This window comes from Geospiza fortis, unplaced genomic scaffold (genome assembly GCF_000277835.1).
Source record: "Geospiza fortis unplaced genomic scaffold, GeoFor_1.0 scaffold382, whole genome shotgun sequence".
NCBI lineage: Eukaryota > Metazoa > Chordata > Aves > Passeriformes > Thraupidae > Geospiza > Geospiza fortis.
Window position 1 is genome coordinate 533054 of NW_005054583.1, and position 20008 is coordinate 553061.

At 40.9% G+C, this 20008-nt stretch overlaps 1 protein-coding gene across 1 annotated transcript in view; it reads right to left on the bottom strand.

Moving 5' to 3' along the window:
- Window positions 1-20008, bottom strand: part of LOC102045269 (collagen alpha-1(XXII) chain-like) — a 99983-nt gene that overhangs the window by 51657 nt on the left and 28318 nt on the right. The window contains exons 8-21 of the mRNA XM_031064351.1: window positions 19323-19376; window positions 18915-18968; window positions 17855-17908; window positions 16615-16668; window positions 16181-16216; window positions 13907-13969; window positions 12780-12833; window positions 11534-11575; window positions 9078-9110; window positions 5597-5650; window positions 5107-5160; window positions 3825-3878; window positions 1739-1792; window positions 155-208 (exon numbers count right to left, since the gene is read on the bottom strand). Coding sequence (XP_030920211.1) covers window positions 155-208; window positions 1739-1792; window positions 3825-3878; window positions 5107-5160; window positions 5597-5650; window positions 9078-9110; window positions 11534-11575; window positions 12780-12833; window positions 13907-13969; window positions 16181-16216; window positions 16615-16668; window positions 17855-17908; window positions 18915-18968; window positions 19323-19376 — 714 coding nt within the window. The remainder of the gene's footprint in view (window positions 1-154; window positions 209-1738; window positions 1793-3824; window positions 3879-5106; window positions 5161-5596; window positions 5651-9077; window positions 9111-11533; window positions 11576-12779; window positions 12834-13906; window positions 13970-16180; window positions 16217-16614; window positions 16669-17854; window positions 17909-18914; window positions 18969-19322; window positions 19377-20008) is intronic.

Consider the following 20008-nt stretch of genomic DNA (forward strand, 5'->3'; position numbering starts at 1 on the left):
CTTTTCTTTTCTTTTTAGTATAGTATAATATATATATATATATCATAACATAATAAATCAAGCCTTCTGATCATGGAGCCCATCTCGTCTCTTCCTTCACCCCGAAAACCTTGTGTCCAACCGACGACACAAACCCATCAAAGATCCAACTCACCTTTTCCCCTTTTTCTCCTGCCTTTCCTGGGAGTCCAGGGCCTCCAGGCACACCCTGGAGAGAAAAGAACTTTAAAGCTTAGAAGTTTTTTTGTAGGCAGTATTGGATTTTAAACAAAGGGGCAGACCTGTGGGTTCAGTGTAGTTTATCTCAAGGATCAGTATCAGCTCTACATTTCCCAGTACAGATAATCTGTAATCCAGAGAATACTACAGAAGATGTATAACAGTTCCTTAAAGGAGGAATATCTTTTTCAATACAAAAAATAGCTGAACAGAAAAAGCAGAAACTGAGCTTATACCAGATTTGTGCATTGTACCAGTAACTATTTCTTTTGTTTTGTGAAATTCTCAGTAGCTCCTAATATGCTACCAACAACCCCCAATCACCACTTCTGTATCAGAGAAGCCAAAAGCCTCCCAACACTGGGAAATGTAGCTGTGTTCATTTCTTCCTCTATTTCAGTTTTCAATCCTTTTAACATCTTGGCAGGTCTCAAAGGACTCTGTGTCAAAATATAGATGATTTAGAGCTCTAAATTAAGTACTGTAACTTCCTAACCCACCAAAACATATCTTAGAATGGTACTCCATTTTAAGATGTGAAATCATGTCTTGGCACCATTAAGATTGGATTGACCTCAGAATGGATGTGATAATTATTTTCCTTTCTGCACCAGTAAAAATTATTTCCAATTTCCAACTATATTGGCTTTTATAGGTAATATATTGGTATTACTGGTATAGAAGTTTGCTTAATGGAATATGAAATTGAAAAGTTCTTAATTTTCAATATCACCTTTCAGTTTGAAATTAAATCACTACATTAATACAATTAAATCAAATGTATCTTAACAATTAGTTGAAGGGCAATTTAAGTTTTCTTGGATTGCCCAGGTAATAAACTCTGGTTCTAAGAGCGCTATGGTCTAACCCCTGTGCCTGAATACATCATATTCTGAGGTCTAAATGCTGTTTTTCACCTACTCCAGTCTAAGCCCAGTGAAACCCCAGGAACTAGAACAAAAATTACCCTAGTGGAGCTGGGAGTAGAGTTAATCCAAAGATTTTTTTAGCAAATATGAATAATTTTGTCATGCACAAATTAATAGTGGTGATGAGCCCCCAGGTAAGGGGACACTGCATTGATTTCAAGGGTCTTTAGGCTCAAATGCCCACATGCTTCCATAACAAAAGTGGGAGCCTACTATGCTATTTTTATACCAAGAAGTCTTGTTTACAAAAGGAGAGGACAAATGAAAAAAGGCAAAGAAAACAAAAATAAAGACACAATAAACACTTAATTTTTTCTCTTGAAGAGTTGGCAGCAAAAATTGCTTGTAACAATTTAGTGAAGAATGAAGCAGCTCTGCTCCTCCCCTTGACAAAATGAATATGGGAAGATAGTTAATGGATACACCATTCCCAGGTGCCTCCAGATCTTTCAATTCAGCCATAAGAAACAAGTTTAATGAAACACAACCTTTTGAACTTCATAGTAATCCCCATGGAAGGGAAAACTAAACAGATTAAATAAAGAAATCAGGGCACAGATGGGAAAACAAATACACTGGTGCATACTTACCACATTTCCTGGCAAGCCTCTTGGACCTGGGGGCCCTGCTGGTCCACTCAAACCCTGTTTCAAGAAAAATTAAGTGTGTGTGTGTGTGTGTGCATATCACAATTTGTATCACTTGTATCACCATAGGAACAAGATGTGCCAAGTGAGATTGGATTTCATGTCAGACAAGGTGTTGTACATCAAGAAGGCAAAAAATAGCACATTTGTTTGAAACTTTTTAGTGTAAAGAGTAATGAAACAATACAAAATGGATGAAGGATCTCTTTGGGAGCTTAAAGCTACCTTCTATCAAAAGAAATTCTAAATCTAGCTCAGATACAGGAAGGAAAGTCTGGGCCAGAAACATCAGAAGAACAGAGTAAAGAATGTTGATTTATCATTAAAAAAAATGTAGGCCAACAAAATATGCTTTGTTGACAATTCTACCTTTCTCTGCTGTAGGGAACAAAACCTGAAAACATTCTTTTGCTCTAAACAGGTGAAATAGCCTAAACCATCCAGAGTGTAGAGTTTTGAATTGCAGGTCTTCATCTGTTTGCAAGAAAAAGATCTGTAGCATGAAAAAGCCCAGATGTGTCCCCAAAATTTCATGGGAGACATTAGAGGACACATATTTGGGGATTTATGTCCCCATAGAAATGTATGTTTGAGGTTATCAGGCTATATTTAGAGGTTTCATGGAATCATAGATTTGGGTTGGAAGGGACCTTAAACATTATGTGGTTCCAAACCCTCTGTCATAAAGAGGGACACCTTCTACTAGATCAGCTGGTGCTGGGCAACGTGTGCCAGTGCTTCATCCCCTTCAAAGGAAATAATTTCCTCCTAATACTAATCTAAACCTACTCTCAATTTGAAGCCATTCCTCCTTGTCCTATCACTCCATGCCCTTGCAGGAAGTCCCTCTTAAACTCTGTCGTATTTCCTCTTTAGGCACTGAAAGGGGCTCTAAGATCTCCTTGGAGCCTTCTCTTCTCCAGGCTGAACAATCCCAATCCTCTCAGCCTTTGCTCATAGCAGAGGTTTAAAGGTTTCTTAATTTCTGTGTTATTTACAGTCACTGGTCTGTGAGCCAATAGAAATATGGAACAGCAGAAGGCTGTGAAATGATGGCAAGAAAAAAGAAGGTGCCTGCAAATATCTGCCTTTCCATATCATAAACATCCTCTGAGCCACCAGGTTATACAAAGAAATAAAACCAAGGAATGAGTTTTCATGGAATAGTTTTTGCCTTTTTTTTTCTTCCTCTCCAAAATACTAAGGAGTCCCTTCAACCAAGAGTGAAAGACTCCTGAAAATAAGCAGTTTAGGTTTAGGGTCAAAGCACTCCTTAGGGACAATGTCTAAGCAGAAGCCAAGAAAGTAAACCATGAACACAAAGGCGAAGGAAGAAATTTCAGCGCTCTAGGGTGCATGATTTGGATTTCCTACTCCTTCCTTCTCTTAATCAGTCATTCCCTCTCTCAATCATTATTTCAAACAGTTTTTCAGTGTTTCTTCTTCTTGGCTTGCAAAGAAAGTCTGTAGCCTTTTATTCTGTTGCAAAGGTCTTATGTGCTCTCACAATAACAAAACTGGACTGGAATCCTTTGTTGTTCCTAAGCACACTGACAGACAAGAGCAGCACTCCCTACAACAAATGACTCAAAGAGGAGTGTGGGATGAGTCTTCTGGATGAACCAGCATTAAAAAAAAAAAACCCAGCAGAATTGACAGTGAAGCCTAAAAGCACCCATGATGAAAAACCAATTGCTGCTGCTGAGCAGTGAGCTCCCTGCTCTAGCTGGCTGCCTGAGCTGGGCTGACATTGCAGTGCAGTCACACTCACTCACAAAAGGGTGTTTTGTTAGGCAGGGAGAGATTTGAGCAGGAAAAGATGCACAACCTTGAGCTGGGCTGAATGGGGCATTGATCTGTTTGGTGCAGATGGTCCTGTTTGCCCACAAACAGCCTCTTCCAGCTGTGGATGAGGATGTGCTGTGTGATCAAGCAGCCTGGGACTGCAAATCCACAAGATGTTGATGTCCGTGTCCCTTCAGGTGTGTCACTGCCAGGGGAAAATGCTGCAACGGAAGCAGTTACTCACAGTCTCTCCAGGGGCTCCAGCCTCTCCTCGGGCTCCTTTCTCCCCCTTTGCACCCTGTGCAGAAAGGAGAGATACCAGCACATTAGACATGGAAGGAGACCTCCTGCCAGACAAAAAGGCTTCAAGATGCCTGAATGTGTACTAGGAATTGGTTTTGTTAACCAATTCACAGAGGAGTTAATGGCTGAGGAAATAGTTCCCAGTTCTCTATGCAGCCAGAAAGGGAACTATAAAAATAAAACCCTGAGACTTCAGAAGAGTTACTAATGACTGTTCATCTCAGATACTGTTTCTCAGCAAAGGATGCTGAAACCTGCAGGTCTTCATCTGGGTGAAACTCCTTCCTCTCCTCAGGCCTACCAACTACTTAACTTCCAGCTGAACTTTGATTGTCTCCCTTCACAGAAGACTCACCCACAGCTCTGAAATATAAACATCAGTCATCTAGAAATGATAATAAGAGATCCCCATGCAGAGGGTTTGTCCTAATCCTACATATCAGAGAACGCTTTCTGAAGAACTTTTGCAGGACAAAGTCTACTCACTGAACTGTCCCCCATTTAGCAGATATTAGCTAAAAGTTGCATGGCATTACAGTGTTTTTTTCTTGGGTTTTGGGGGGTGTGGTTTTGTTTGGTTTGAAGTTTTTTGTTTGTTTTGTTTTGTTTTTTTGAATGCTCAGACTGCTGCTGACACGCTCAGACACCTGTTTAAGGTGTTGATGCCCAAGTATTGCTGATTATATAGGGTGGGCACAGCATATATGATGGCAGAGTGAACACACACCCATGTTGAATGGAAATACCTCAGTGTTGATGGGAAATAGTTTTGTGTGACACAATAAATTTTCTGAAAAATTTTATGGTTGAGTCCACAGAACCATTTCACATGAGCCATTGCTCTTTCCAGGTCAGATGAGCTAGGGTTGAATCTGACTGCTCTGCAATGTTTTGGAAATGTGATTTATCTGCAAGACCTGTGGTTTGGTAGCAGCAGTACAAGATGCCCTCTTGAAGGACCATGAAGCTGGGAGTAGTCTCTCAGACAATACACCATGCTACACACATAATGTACTGTGAGCTGATTTTCCTCCTGTTGTCCTGCAGTCCAACAGAAGAAAAAACCTCTACAGAACTCCCTGAACCTATGACAGTAGGTTCAAAAAAAGACAAAAAATGAAATGGGCTGCTGGTGTGTACAGGAAGGATTATTTACAGTGATACAGACCTTGAGGGCAATCCACTCTAGTCATGTCAAGGATTTTCTTCAAGGCCCCTCTTACCTGTACTCCTGCAGGTCCTGGCACACCTTGCTCACCTGGGACCCCAGGTAATCCCTGCAAAACAGAGGGAGAGGTAAAGGAACTCTTTCCACTGAGAGAAGGAAGTATGATTTTTACAGAGCCTGTCACTGCACAGGGATCTGTCTCTTCTGGGAGCTCCATCCAGAACAAGAAAGTCCAGAATACAAATACAGTACCCAAATGCACAATTTAGCTGGGCCACATCACTTCAAAATCCCTGCACATAAATTACTGCCAGCCAAGCTCTGCCTAGCAAATCCCATAGTCCTCTTTTCAGCTACTAAGGCCCAGAACTACAGATTAGGTGCTTAAACTCCAGTAGTCATGCAGCCTCCTCTACAGGCAGTACAAAGATAAGCACCACTGTGGCTATTTCTGATGAGAGAAGCATCCCAGCTACAGAAGGAGCATGTCCCACCTTCTCCCCTCCAAAACTGACCACTCTCATGTCCTCTCTTGAAGTACTTACAGGTTCTCCAGTCATTCCTCGATCTCCTTTGTCCCCTTTTGGTCCAGGTTCACCCTGATATAAAGCAGTAAGACAAAGAGAGAAAAAAAAGCTATTTCCAGGGCTGGAACTCACACTAGTCCTGTTAGTAAGTGGGCTCTTTCTATCAGTTACCCATTTCTGACACAAAGTAGCTTCTTCAAAGGACCTTGAGGTCAATGAGTCAACATTGAATGCCACACTAAGACATGGAGATCACTGTCCAGACTTCTTGGTCTGTTCTGATACTAACTGAAAAAATATCCAGCTTAAAAGGAGAATATTTTACCCACATGTAGAAGAGTGGCTAAGACTATACCCAAAATAAAAAAAAATAATCTCTAATGTTTTAAAAGGCCATATGATGTGAACAATAGCAAAAGCACCAGTGCCACTGCACTACCTCTCAGTAGGAGCACAGCCCTGACGTCATCCTACAGTGGCTCCAGATACAGGTCCCTATTCCACCTATAAAAGAGAAGTGTTCAGTGATCATCTGGAGCATTTCCAGAGGTGAGCACTACACAGCAATTCCTGATCTCTAGTTCTATTAAAATCTCCATACATCCATGCAGCTTCTTCTCCCTCCTGCAATGTCAGTACATTTTTTCATGCACCACCATCACTGCCTAATAAGATTAATTTATTCCTGTACTTCCTCCTCACAGTAAATTGAATATGCATTCAGACAGAAGTTCATCAGCTTTGTCCTGTGGTCTAGAGCAATAATCAATAAATCCATATGTCTGCTTTTTATAAATTGAAAAGGAAAGCACACAATTATGGAACGAGCTGGAATAAAGCAGGCACTATGCCAATACTCACTTCTGTACATTGTTATGAACGTATGTATTCAGGCAACAGCAATCATTACTTATTCATTATTTATCATACCAAGTGTTTCAATTATGCAATCAAGGAAGAGTAAGAACATCAGTGATTTAAGCTACACACACAAGCAAGGAATAGTGATCAACCAAAATGCAGAGCCAGACAAATCAGCTTGAATTTTATTTACGTCTGCTATTTGCCAATCATTTCTGCAACACCTGGGAATTCACAGGCCATTTTCAAATGATTCTCTAACAGATAAAATAAGTGTAGCTGCATAAATATTACTTATGATTGTATTAATTATGCATTATGAATAACTATTGTAATCTGTGGTAAATAATGGGAGGAATTTTACTCTACAAACAGCATCCCATTAGATCGACTTTTAACCAGGCAGTCCCTAATGCCATCTAGTGTCCTTCAGAAAAACATCAGGATCACCTAAAGCAGCTCAAGCAAAGAGGCTAAAGCTGCAAACTCGTATCTTTGTGCTTGGAAGCTGTTTCGTGTAATGACATTTCAAATTCTGAAACTCTTTTGAGAGAGCACAATGACAAAGCACAGACACAGGTCAGTACATTAGTAGGCAGGGATGCTGTTACTGAGTGGGAATAAGGATGTACATTACCAGGGAAAACAAAATTGCAAAGCAAAGTAACACAATAGGTAAATGAGGAAAGTTTTTAAGATCTTCCTTTCTTCCACTTTTTCCTTGATACTTAACTTGCACAGCAGTGCAAAATCTAACAGCCCCAGACGTGGGCAGAGGAAGGATTTCTTCCCAGATTCATACAATGGTTTGGGGAGAAAGGGACCTTAAAATCATCTCATTCCAACCCCTCTGCCATTGGAAAGGCATTTGAAGCCCCATCCAACCTGGCCTTGAACACTTCCAGGGATGGGGCACCCACAGTTTCTCTGGAAAACCTGTACCAGGGTCTCAGTACTCTCACAGTAAAGAACTTCTTCCAAATACCTAACCTAATCCTGCCATCTGACAGTTTAAAGCCTCTGATCATCTTTGTGGCCTTCTCTGGCTTTGCTCCAAGAGATCCAAGATCTCCTTATTTTGGAAGCTCCAGAGCTGGATGCAGCACTCCAGGAGGGGTCACACCAGAGCAGAGGATTAGAATCACCTCTCTCGACCTGCTGCCCATGGCTGCAGCCCAGGACACAACTGGCTTTTGTTAACACAACCCACCAGAAAATCTGCCTGTGAGTCCTTTCCAGTTTGCCAAATCCATGACTCTGCCAAGCTGTTACCACTGCCTGCTAGTGCTGCCCACTGGCAGCTGCTCTTAATGCATTGCCACCCACTTCTTACCCACACCTGAGTGCACAGAAAACACAGAGTGACAGCTGCCAGCAGCCTGGCCCAGAAGAGGACTTACAGCTCCCATGACCTGCTCTCAGCAGTGTCCTCCTGTAGTCTCAATTATCCCTCAGTAATTCCTGTGCTACTTAAAGGAAATCAAGCGCAGTGGGGGTCCAGCTGTGCCTGGCCACAGTGGGAGACAGAAGGCAAAGTGAGGAGCCACCTCTTTTTTTACTGCTTTTGCCTCTTTCCAGCCATTATACCTGACCACTACTGTGGTTCTCTCGCCCCATCTCCAAGAATATTTCATGATCCTTCCTGACTAGCCTAAATATATAGGAAATAGCTCCCTGGTACAATACAACACACACTCAATGGGAAGCAGTGGCAAGGATTGGTTTTTGGAGAGCACATGACACCTGTCAGCATCCTGCTGGTCCTGCCACCTCTGTAACATTACCCATGACACTCTCCTAAGGCTCATCACCTCCTTCAGACACTTTAATGTACATCCAACTGTTCTTACCTTCTCCTCCCTCACACTGCTACGTGCAGAGCTGTGCTGTGGCAGATGTCACCACAGTCGTCTTGCACAAGGAGAAATCCCAGCAAATGGAACAGCTGACACACTGCAAGCCTTTTATTTCTTACTGTCTTTCAGCTCATTTACCAGAGCAATGTACACAAAGCAAAAGTAAAAATTTTTTCTGTGACTGTAGCACTACAAAGACCATGTAAAATGTCCTTGTTCTGCTTATTTCCTTATAGAGTGTTTATATATGTAAGTATAACCTTTGAGCAAAGGGGAAGAGCAAGCCAAAGAAATCTTGTCTTTTTCTCCTACACATCCTTATTCTACTTCACATCCTTATACTACTTCACATCCTTATTTCCTTCCTCAGCTTCTGAAGAACCTGGCATGTATGTTCTCTTTCTAATGGCACTCCTACAGCCTACCTCTGCCATCCATGAAGCCTCCTGATCTGTAACAAACTTATTCACAGATGATGTTATGTCGTTTATTTCCCACTAGGTGCTAAAAATGGGAGCAAAATCTTCATTTTACACTCGGTTTTAGAGGCTGGGATAGCACACAGCTCTGTCCCAGCCACAGCTGGTTTGACTGCTGATCTTACCAGCACAGCTTTGGACTTCTCATCATAGCTGGTTACAGTGATGAGGATGCCCAGAACCAGATTCAATCTGGGTTCTTTACTGAAAGCATTTAAATAACACAGAAATCCCTAAGGGGTGTGTCTATCAGATACAAGAGGGGATAAGCCAGAGGACATATTTAATAGAGATGTTACTTACAGGAATCCTGGGGTGTGGGGTGAAGAAGGCTGGCTGGAACAGAAATTAGAGTGTTAAAACCAGGATAGCCTATTTTCCTTAAAATGCAACAGTTTACACATACTCCTGTCATTACTGATTGCACATTCCATACATTCCATAAGTAGGTCTATAAAAGAGCAACCCATTGTAACATCTGGCTGTTTGGAAAGAAGCCCACAAATATCTTAAATCTCCCAGAATATTTGAAATATAAACTCAAGACTATCTTGAGTGTCCTACCATGATGAAAAAACAATCAATCTTCAAATTTTATAGCAATTTTACTGCTAGCAATCTCCAGCTCACTTTTCCACTTAGAGCCATCTTCTGTATTATTAAATTTCCTGATACCATGAATGAGCTTGGTGTGTTCTCCCTCTGCTTTGTACCACGTGCATGAAATCTCAATGGGAATACACAGTCATTCTGAAGGAACAGCCAGAAGAAGAAATTATAAAGTTTTGTGGAAAGAGACAGTATCTTTTCTCAAAGCTGATACAATTTTGAAGAAAAAAATAGAACTTGATGACATGAAGACATGTCAAAAGCATTCCCTACTTTTAACAGCTGAAACAATGCCCTGGTTCCAGCCTAGGTCAGTGGGAGGGAGCATGGCCCAGACATCATTATTCAATACCACCTTATGCCACTGCCAGGGGTGGAGGAAAGGGCTTCTTTCTCTCACTTTGGAGAAGGAAAGGAGCAGTGAGATAATGCTGGTCCTGAGTGAGTGAGCACTTTCTATTGGAGCAGTGAGATAATGCTGGTCCTGACCAGAGGGAGCATTTTGGGTGGCATGGCTGCAGTCAGGTCAAGCTCCACTCCCTCTTTGGTCCACTTTTGTTATTGTTTGTTTTGCTATTGTTTGTTTTCTTATCTTATTGTTGTTTCCAAAAATTGTTTGTATCCCAACCCTCGATCTTTGCCATTTGTGCCTCCAGTTCTCCTCTTTGGACACACGTGGGTGGAAGAGGGGAGAAGTGGAAGTGAGTAACCAGAGGCTGGTTTTGGGGTCTTGGGAGATCAGGGGTGCCAAATTGGGGACTACCATTCCTAAACCATGACAAATAGAAATAATTACTCCCTACAAACACGGAAGCTTGAGCAGTGGCACACATTTCCATGTCCAGCCATGTTGTATTTGTTTGTGAGCTGCCTTTTCTGCCTTTACTGACACAGATTCATCTTTGGTGTTGTGACTGGGTCATTCTTGTCTGATACACGTGGAGTCTTTCTACACAAAGCACCATGACGTGCTCTGGCATAGACTGAGGCCCAGCTAATGGCAGAGAATAAATTAAATCACCTTCTCCATTATGGGGATTTTGGAAGGAATTTTGAATGAGTTAGAGACGGGACCTCTAAGTTTTTAGATGATGAGATTAATTTTTAACTACTACACAGACAGGAAGGGTGAGTTCAGCTTAAATATTCATAACATGGTTCAGAAGGTCACAAGACCTCTAGTTACAAGACTTTTTAGAGATTTATTGACCAATAAAAACTGGCAACAAGGATATTTATGATTTTGACCCAATCCTAAATATTTTGTCTTGTGGACTCATGCTACAGTGTAAGCTTTCTTAGCCAATCACATTATGACACACAAACCACAGCACTGCATTCTAAACTTCTTGTTTACCTTTGTAACTAGTTTTATTTTCTCTATATCTTAAACTCTAAACTTTCCTCTTCTTAATGTGTCTCTGCTTTAAACTAAAAATCACATTCTCACTTCCATCACCTAAGTTTGGAAGCCTTTTCCAAGGTCTCAGATCAAATCCTGTGTTTAAGATTTGGTTTTCAGGCCCAAAGTTCTGAGAATTCCCTGCATTTCAGATTACAGCACACCACTGCTGTCTCCAGGTCTTTAGGCACTTGATTTTCACCAACCAACAGACCTTGATTCAGATTTTCTCCATAATCTGTGAATGAGGCAGCTGCATCCAGCTGTGGTGAGCAGAGCTGATGAGAGGATGTGTGCCATGTCTTGGAGGATCTGTGACTGGCATAAATCCTCTAGTTGCAATGATGGTGCTCATTCCAAGCTGCTTACTCAGGTTTTCTTAGAGGGAACTCAGAGGTTTGTGTATTTACATTCAGTGGGTGCTGATTTAATCACCAGTGAACTTGTAATTATACCCTGGCTCCTCAAACTAACTTTGCATCTTGATTTTGAAAACAATAAATTTATGTATTCTTGGTCTGTTTTTGCAAAGAGGCAGAGGAAGGTACAACCTCACCAAAAAAATAAAAAGACCAAATAAACCTTGGCATTGCTTCTCTGAAACAAAAGGAGATAATCTCAGAGTAAATAAGTCCCAAAGTTTCTGCAGAGAAGTAAGACACTTGAAAATTGTTTCTGAGGAACTTATGTGGAGGAAGTGCAATGATGCCTTGAATATTGTTACAGCATCAAAATCAATCTTACTTACTGTTCCAGGTAAGCCTGGGGGTCCAGGGGAACCTGTGTCACCCTGGAGAGAGGAAAAAAATTGTAACCAATAAAATAAAAAGATTCCCAAATAAAACTCAACATTATCGTTTAGAGATGCAGCATTACCAGATGAGATGTAACCCGACCCCTCAGCTCTGTGACACTTCTGGACTGAATTTTTGCTGTCCTTGCTTTGTTGCATGCAGGATTCTCATTCTGTTGTCTTCATCCCTCTATGATTTTATCATCAACCTGACTTCACAGGTTGATGAATTTCTAAAGTTGCCCCAGCCAGTTTAGGATATGGTGTTTAATTTGCTTTTTAAATTAAAGTTTACCAAAAGTCTTGATTGAACAATATGTTTTAGCTAAACTTCCTTCATTTATTAAAAAAAAGAATCTGTTTTTCATCAAATATTTAAGTTGCTAAATCCAGTTTCCCCCTAATTTTAAGTTAAAACCATGCTGTTGCTGGAGGATCTCCTGAGCGCTGGCACTGACATTCCTGTGGGCTGTGCTCCACAAACATCAGTCCCCTGGCACTTGAAAGCCAAGAACTACCAAGAACTCCCAGGTAAAGGAGGTTTGGGTGCCTTATTGATGTCAATCGATCATCCATGAAAGAATTCCAACCTCCACAGGTGGTGAAAATCACTGACAAAGTGAGGACTGATGGAAGGACCCACATCCTGAATGCCACTGCCTCTGTAATGAGGGCAGTTTTTCCACTGCACACCCATAAGCATCTGCAAGGTCAGTGTTTCTTCTTCACCTTCATGTTCACAAGGGTTGAATGTAAATTTTGGTGGACATTACCTTTGTCTACTTCTCTCACTTTCACTAAAATTAATGGTGGTTTGATGGCAGAAGCCCAAACTGTTCCTTAAGTTATTGTTCTATCCCCCAGAGACAGGCACAGAAAACTTTTTAGATTTTATTTCTAGGCTCATTTATATCAGCCAATTGTAAAACTGAAAAAAGAGAAAATTTTAACAAAATAAAATAAAAAAAGACAAAAGTTTTCCTTGAATTTACAAAATTGTCCTTAATTTAATCAGATTTCATTGCTTAATAAATTATTGGCTCCATCCCACACATAGCTACTTCTGCTGCTTCTCTGTAAAGTTCAGCTAAAAGTCTTCCAAATTTTCTAATCTTCCTCTTCCTCCTCTATCACTTGTCTCTGCCCCTTTGTCTATTTTCTTCTCTTGTCTAAGAAAGATCAGGGTCATTTCATGACTTACTTTTTCTCCTCTTTCACCTTTCATTGCTGGGAGACCGTCTCTTCCTCTTTCTCCCTAAAAGCAAGGAAAGGAAAGCAAGAAACATGCACATTTTGATTTTAATGCATCAGCCTCACTAAAATATTTTACACTCTCAGTTATCTATCTTCCAAGATGTAGAGCAAGCAATTAAACATGTAACATTTTGAAGATGGCTTCAAAAATCAACTATATTTTGAAAACCAATGAATATCAATTGACTTCACTGAAAGGAAAGCACCAATCCTAAAATAACTTGCTTGTAGAAGATCCAACTGCCTGATGCAATTACAAAAAGCTGAGGGGTATTTTTCCAATTGGAGAGGCAGCAAAACAGCAGTTACAAACCAGAGTGAATATTCATATTACTGGTTTTGGTTTGGGTTGGAAGGTACCTTAAAGACCATTTAGTTTCAAACCTTTGCCATGAATATATTCTGTATCCTGTGCTCAACAAGGCATAAAATGGAGCAAACTGCATGGAAAAACCTCAGTTGATTTTAGATCCTTCTTTATCACATCCAAGCATGTCATCAGTTATCAGGATTACAGACCTCACTGATGTGGCTAAATTTACTGTGAGGTGCTTGACCCAAATATTTTCTGGCATTAAGACATCTCCAGAGTTCTGCAGCTACCCAGAGGAAGCAGTAGACACCAGGACTTGGGTAGAAGTTAAGCCATCAGAAAATAATTCAGCCATCTGAAGCCTTCTCCAGGGCTCAGTGCTGAGGTGAATTAGTAATTTTTTTTGTTGTTATCAAGAATTTTAAATGTCCTTAAATCAGGCAAGTAATTCTGAAAGGGAGTTCTAAAGTGCAATCTAACCTCTAGAGTTCTAACCTTTTCTATTGCCTCACAAGTGCCATGACACAACTCTTCCCATTTGGGATAGATATTGTTCATTAGCACCTCTGTGTTAATTGGGAACAGTCACTAGGCAGGGAATACCTTCTTGGGTACTTGGTAACCTTGCTGGTTGCCAATCAGCTGCTCACCACAGCCATCACACCAACGGACAACATCATCTAGGGACACTCAAGATATCTTAAGTCCTCCTGATGCTAAATGGCCAAAAGAAGATCAATTTGTGGCTCCAAGTCACTCACCTGGTCTCCTTTTTCTCCTTTCAGTCCAGGTAAGCCCCTAAGACCAGGAAAACCTGCTTCACCCTGAAAATAAGACAAAGTGTGTGAAATCTGAATGCTGTAAGACAGACCCTGCCTGAATTTTCTCATGAGACTGACTGTAGATGTATTTTGCCGAGAAAGAATAAGATTAGTTTGATTATTTGATAATTTCTTATTTTTTTTAACCATTACTTAAAGCAGCAAGTAAGACTTCTCTGGTTTTTTGTCTGTTTACTGATGCCACAGAATTTAGGATGTATTTCCTTCATGCTGGTCTGCAGCAGGACCAAACAAGCAAATGAAAGCAGAAAAAGAAATACAAACTGACTTTTATTTTCATCATAATGATCTGGTGTAGTTGGGAAATGCAAAAACTGCAGTGTATTCATCTGAACAGTACAGATGTCACCTGATGAACAGATCTAGAATTATCTGAGTGCACTATTGCACATTTGGATTTACTTTTGTTTGAACATTACCTTTGAGTTTGTGCTTTACAATACTTGTCATTGGAGTAACTATGATCTCTGTGTCATGTGGTTTCTCCTAAATATATCAAGTACTCTCAAATTTAGCTCCCAGTTGACCCAGTTTGTAATCTGAAAATAACCATGTGGTTTCCTATTTATAATTCTTTTCTATCTGAATTTATAGTGCAATATCACAAAGTAGATCAGTCATGGATAACACCCAAATTCACAAAGTCTTGTACAAATACTGAACTAAGAAAAGGTAATCCCTGCTCTAAAGAGATTATCTTAAGTATAGAGACAACAAAAGATTATCATGGTAGAGGTGCAATAGGTCTGTAGATAAAATCAGGTGAGGAACAAGATACTGTAGTAACTGAAGATGACTAAGAACATCCAGGTGATGTTGGGAGAATTTAAAAGAAAGTGGCATTTGTTGGCAGATGGAATGATGCTTTCTCAGAGCTACTGGGGGATCCTGGCTGTCATGGAAGCACAGAATGGTTTGGGTTGGAAGGGACCCTAAAGATCTTTGAGTTCCAGCCCCCTGCCATGGGCAGGGACACTTTCCCCTCAACCAGGCTGCTCCAATCTGGCATTGGACACTTCCAGGAATGGAAATGACAATGAGATCCCAGCCATTCCAGAGATTCAGAGAGTAATCAGAGCATCTAACATTGAAGGAGACAGAAGAGAATTGAGAGGGAAAATAAAAACACAGTTTAAATTTGGCCTCTGAAAAGGCCCTGAAGCAAAATATCATTGAGTTTGTATGAGTTCAAGGACAGAAAGACAATACAAAACAGCCAATGTGGATTTGTTAAAAACTAATCGTATCAAACCCATCCAGTTCCCTCCTCAGACATGAAAACTAAGCAGACAAGAAGAAAGCACTTTCCTGATGTATCTTGACTTTAGTAAAATATCTGACATAAGCCAAAATGATGTTCTGATCTGTAACCACAGAAATGTAGTGTAGAATGGTACCTGGAGGGTGGTGTACAACTGATGAAGAAACAGCATTCATATACCTGCTATTAGCAAAGTACTGTCAAAATTCAGAGGATGTATGAAGTGAAGTCCTCTCAGGGACAGCACTATTCAACTTACAACAGGAAAGAGAACATTTATGAAACAGAGAGGGACAAGTGTCTTGGAAAGTGGTGTTAGCATTCAAAACAGCCCTGTGTGGGGAGATGATTCAGACCAAGGGACAGTGCTCTGGATGGGATCTGGCCCCTTGTGGCACTTGGACCAAGCCTGCCTAGAAACTTTAAGCCTGATATTTTGCTTGCCCACCTACAGTGAAATGACATCAAAGAAGGGCACAGAAACCACTCCTCCCTTGGAGCCTGATGAAAACACTCCTGGGGAATCATTTGCCCATGCTTTGGTGATTTCCCCTTACCTAGGACACCAGGTAAGGATACTTTCCTGGGAACTGAGTGATGCCTATCAGGCAGATTGTAAGGACTTTTGGAACAGCAGCAGTACAGTCCAGACTCACAGGGTGGGGATATTGTTATTGAGTGCCTTATCCCAATAAACCTCAATTTGTGCCTTGGACTTGTAGCCTTATTCCATCAATCATAGAATCATTAAGGTTGGAAAAGACCCCTAAAATCAACCATAAATCTCACCCATACAATTGCTGCACCTTCAATCACAGATGCAAGTGACATGCACAGACCTTGTCATTGGCAAATGGCTTTGTTATCTCATGTGGTCACTTGCTATTGTTCTGACAGGTCAGGTTTGCTGTTAAGATTGTTTTTCTGCTCACCTGTTCACCAGGTTGGCCACGGATCCCTGGTTCACCCTGGAAAAACAAAAGCAAATCTATAACATTGTAAGGACTTGACCCTTTGGTAAGAAGACTTCCTCATTAGCAAAATGTGGTCCCTACTGGTCCATGTTGCTCTACCTACATCCCACAAGCTCTGAAATTGCCTTTTGGATGGCTTGGGAATGCAGCCTGCAGGGAGCCAATGCAAGGTCCAGGTTAGATCTCCTCGCACACCTAGGCTTGAGAGAGGGGCATCAAACAAGGGTTGGTATTTTGGAACACCATGAAAGTCAGTGAACCCCATCTGCTCATCCCCTTATGTCTCCAACTTCAGAGGAATCTTTTTCTCCTGACTTCAGTGCAAGACCTTCCAAAATCACACCTTGGTTGACTCAGTGGATACTCAGCAGATTATGAAATAAGTCCCTTACCTTAGGGCCAGCTTTTCCAGGAAAGCCTTCCTCTCCCTTTTCCCCTCGTTCTCCCTGCAGGGAACACAACAGGTCAATACACAAGCTCCTCTGGTGTTTGTGCAGCACATTTGCAGTCAATGGTGAGGAATATTTTAACTCAGTTCCTCAGGATCACCTTGAGGGTGTAAATGGAGTCATATGAGAATATGCTTCCTGGAATATTTTTCCATACCAGTGCCATTTGCAATCACATTGCAGCACCCTACTGGAGAATTTCTGGAAAAACACAATCACTGCTGCATTAAAGATGTCCATAGTGAATTATCCGGGAAAAAACACCTCCATTCAGTTTCTTCAAACTGTATGTGGTTAGAAAGTTAGAAAGTGTTTAAAAAATCATAAAATTTTGGGACTGGGCCCTCAGTCACTGGATCCATTGTGTAAATACTTTAAAACTGATCTTCCAATGTGGGTGGTGTCAGCTTGGACAGCAGAGGCTGCAGTGGTTGAAATGTGGCTACATAGCTGGAAAGTGCGGTAAGTGCTACACAGAGGTGTGGATAAAATCCAAACTTTATTTAACATGCAAAATATATTATGGACTGCAAATTCCTCACCTCTATTCATCAATAAATGGGAGCTGGGGAATCTGCTAGACCTGGGATCAAGTATCAGAAGCAAGAAAACCTCTGTCAGTGCAATCCAAGGCAACAGATAGTTAAGAGCTGTTTTCTTAAGTATAATCATCTTTAATATAATCATCATCCCCAAAACCTAGTTTGGCCTTTGTAGTCAAAACATGGTACATTTCTTTGTCCCTTATTTGCAGGGAGATGAGAAGTCAAGTGTCTCTTCCCTCTACATTTACTATCTCCCTTCTCTTCTCCCAATCCACAGACAATGGAGGAAACAATTCCCCTTCCCAAGCCATCATTTGGAAAAGCTTTCAAATGGGGCATAAGAAGTAGGAAATAATAAAGAACCAACTTTCTGCCACAGAGACCTAGAGAAAACTCAGGGGAATGGCATCTCTTCTTTCCAGCCCTTCAGGGAGGTGAGAAAAGAACATCTCTGGAGCCTGCTACACTTTGTTCTTCTTCTTTGTGCCTTGGATATGTGCCTTGACTTGCCAGAGTCACTGGATTTCCTGACTGACTGTTTGCAATCCCAGCTGTGTTTTTCCTGTTTCCCCTGCTTTCTCACCCCACTGATCTGCCCAGGTAAGGAGCTTAACCCCAGTGTCTGTGGTGTCACTTGCCTTTTGACCTGGAAGCCCAGGAAGCCCACTGAGTCCATCTTTGCCAGGCAGCCCCTAAACAAGAGGAAAACATAAGCTATAAGTGTCAATTCTTTAAATTGTTACCAGCAAACTCAGCGTAAATATGCTCAGCTCATCTCTCCTGCCACCCACCTAAGTTTAAGAAAAGAAAAACCCTCTCATGCATTTTGGTTTGATTTTTTTTCCCCACTTTGTCTCAAAAGACACAAAAATTCTCACAGTGTACATATTTGCTCTGCCCTTTCTTCCAGTATCCCAGTTTTAGTGAACGACCACTGGATGTCAGCATTGTTACAGAGAAACTCCAGTATAGAGCTTTTACGTACTGAGGATCTTTACAATTTTTTACGTACCTTACTTAAATTTTAGTTTATTCTCTATAAGTCCCTATTACCTGTAGCTATATATATATTTTTTTCTTTTACATCTGTTTCTCCTTTTAAATCTTGGTAATTTTTTATACAGTAGATAGACACCTAAAATTAAATTATATAGCACATAGTGACAGAGTGGTTCAGGAGATGAGAAGATGAGAATTAAAATTACTTCCTGTAATGCATTTAAAATGGTGAGAAAAAAGTTTTCTTCCCTTTTCCAAGTGTTAGTCAATCCACATACACTGCAGGCTGTAGGTGGCAATTCTGTACTAAGTATTTAATAATTCAACTTTTATGACTTAAGAACAACAGAAATTGCTACACTCTGCTAAATCTGAGATTTTAATCATGAGTTATTTGGCCTGATTCAGGAAATTCCAGATTTGGAAAACAATATTTCAAATGCAAAAAGAATTTTAAAAGGTATCACATAAAGAAAATATCATGATCCAATTGCATAGGAATAGTGGGGCTGCACCTGGTAAAATTCTTACTCACAAAAAGTATCTGAGAATAATTTCTGGATTACAAGTGACAGTATTGGTGCTCATGTTAAAACCATGTGTGCAAAAAAGATGTGGGAAACAAAGCAGACTTCAGAATTAAATTATCTGAAGTAATGAAGAACTTTGAGGTAAGGGAAACAGTTCCTCCACACTTACAGGTGGTCCAGGTGGTCCAGTTTTACCAGAAACTCCAATCTCTCCTGGCAGTCCCTGAGAAATGAAATCAGGAGAAAAAATAGATCAGTATTTCTGTTCTCTGCAGGAAATCTCACTGGAGATTGCTGCTTTCACTTCAAGTACATTTTCCCCTTCCATTGCAGTCAGGTCACTGCTGTGGGAGCCCTGGACACCCTGAATTATCCCGAGGAAGCACCAATGTGATTCCAAGGTTCAGCAAGGAGAAGCTGTGCTCCAGCTGTGGTTATGCAGTAGAGAAAATATAAGAGAAAACCCACATTGCCAGAGGCCTTAACTCTGTTCCCTCTGAAATCCATGACCTAAAATTTTCTCCAGCTGTTTTTTCCTTCTCCTTGATATAAAACAAAACCCCCCAGGGTTTCTTACCGGTGGCCCAGGTGGTCCCGGGGGTCCAGCAGTGCCTGGGGGCCCTGGAGGTCCCTGCAACAGAAGAAACAATGTCAATTTATCAAATTCTCTGGTAGTAGCTGAAAGCCTCAGGTCATCCCCTGTGTAATAGGGGCCCTGTAGGAAACAGGCAGAAGCACTGAGCTTTATTGCCAAAGCAAGGGGCCATGAACACAGGTTGAACATTTCCTTCTGCTTAAGCCACTGCTGCCATTGCTACAAGGGGAGCTCCATCCTCCACTCCAGTACAAGAGAAGGAGGAGTAGAAGGCCATCAGGAGCAACCCACAACACAAAGCTTGACCAGTGGGATTCCTTGGAGCATCCAGACAAAGTTAGCCTTGATTCATGTTGTTTCAAAGTGAATACTTTACCTCTAAAAAAAAATAGAATTGCTGAAAGCAACTAATGAATGAACAGGCTTGTGGTTTGAGCTTGCTTTTTTTTTGGGAGGGTGAGGTTAAAAATATGAGTCCAAGAGAAATTCTGCAATGACTCAAGTGTCTTAAAATAAAATTTGCTACCATTTTGTTGCTTGATATCAACCTGGTAGGTAGTAAATGATTCTCACAATTTCATAGTTTGATTAACATATTCAGCTGGAAATATCTTAACATTCTTACTCATTTCCTTGCAACAGCTGTTTCTCTTAGGAGAAATATTCTC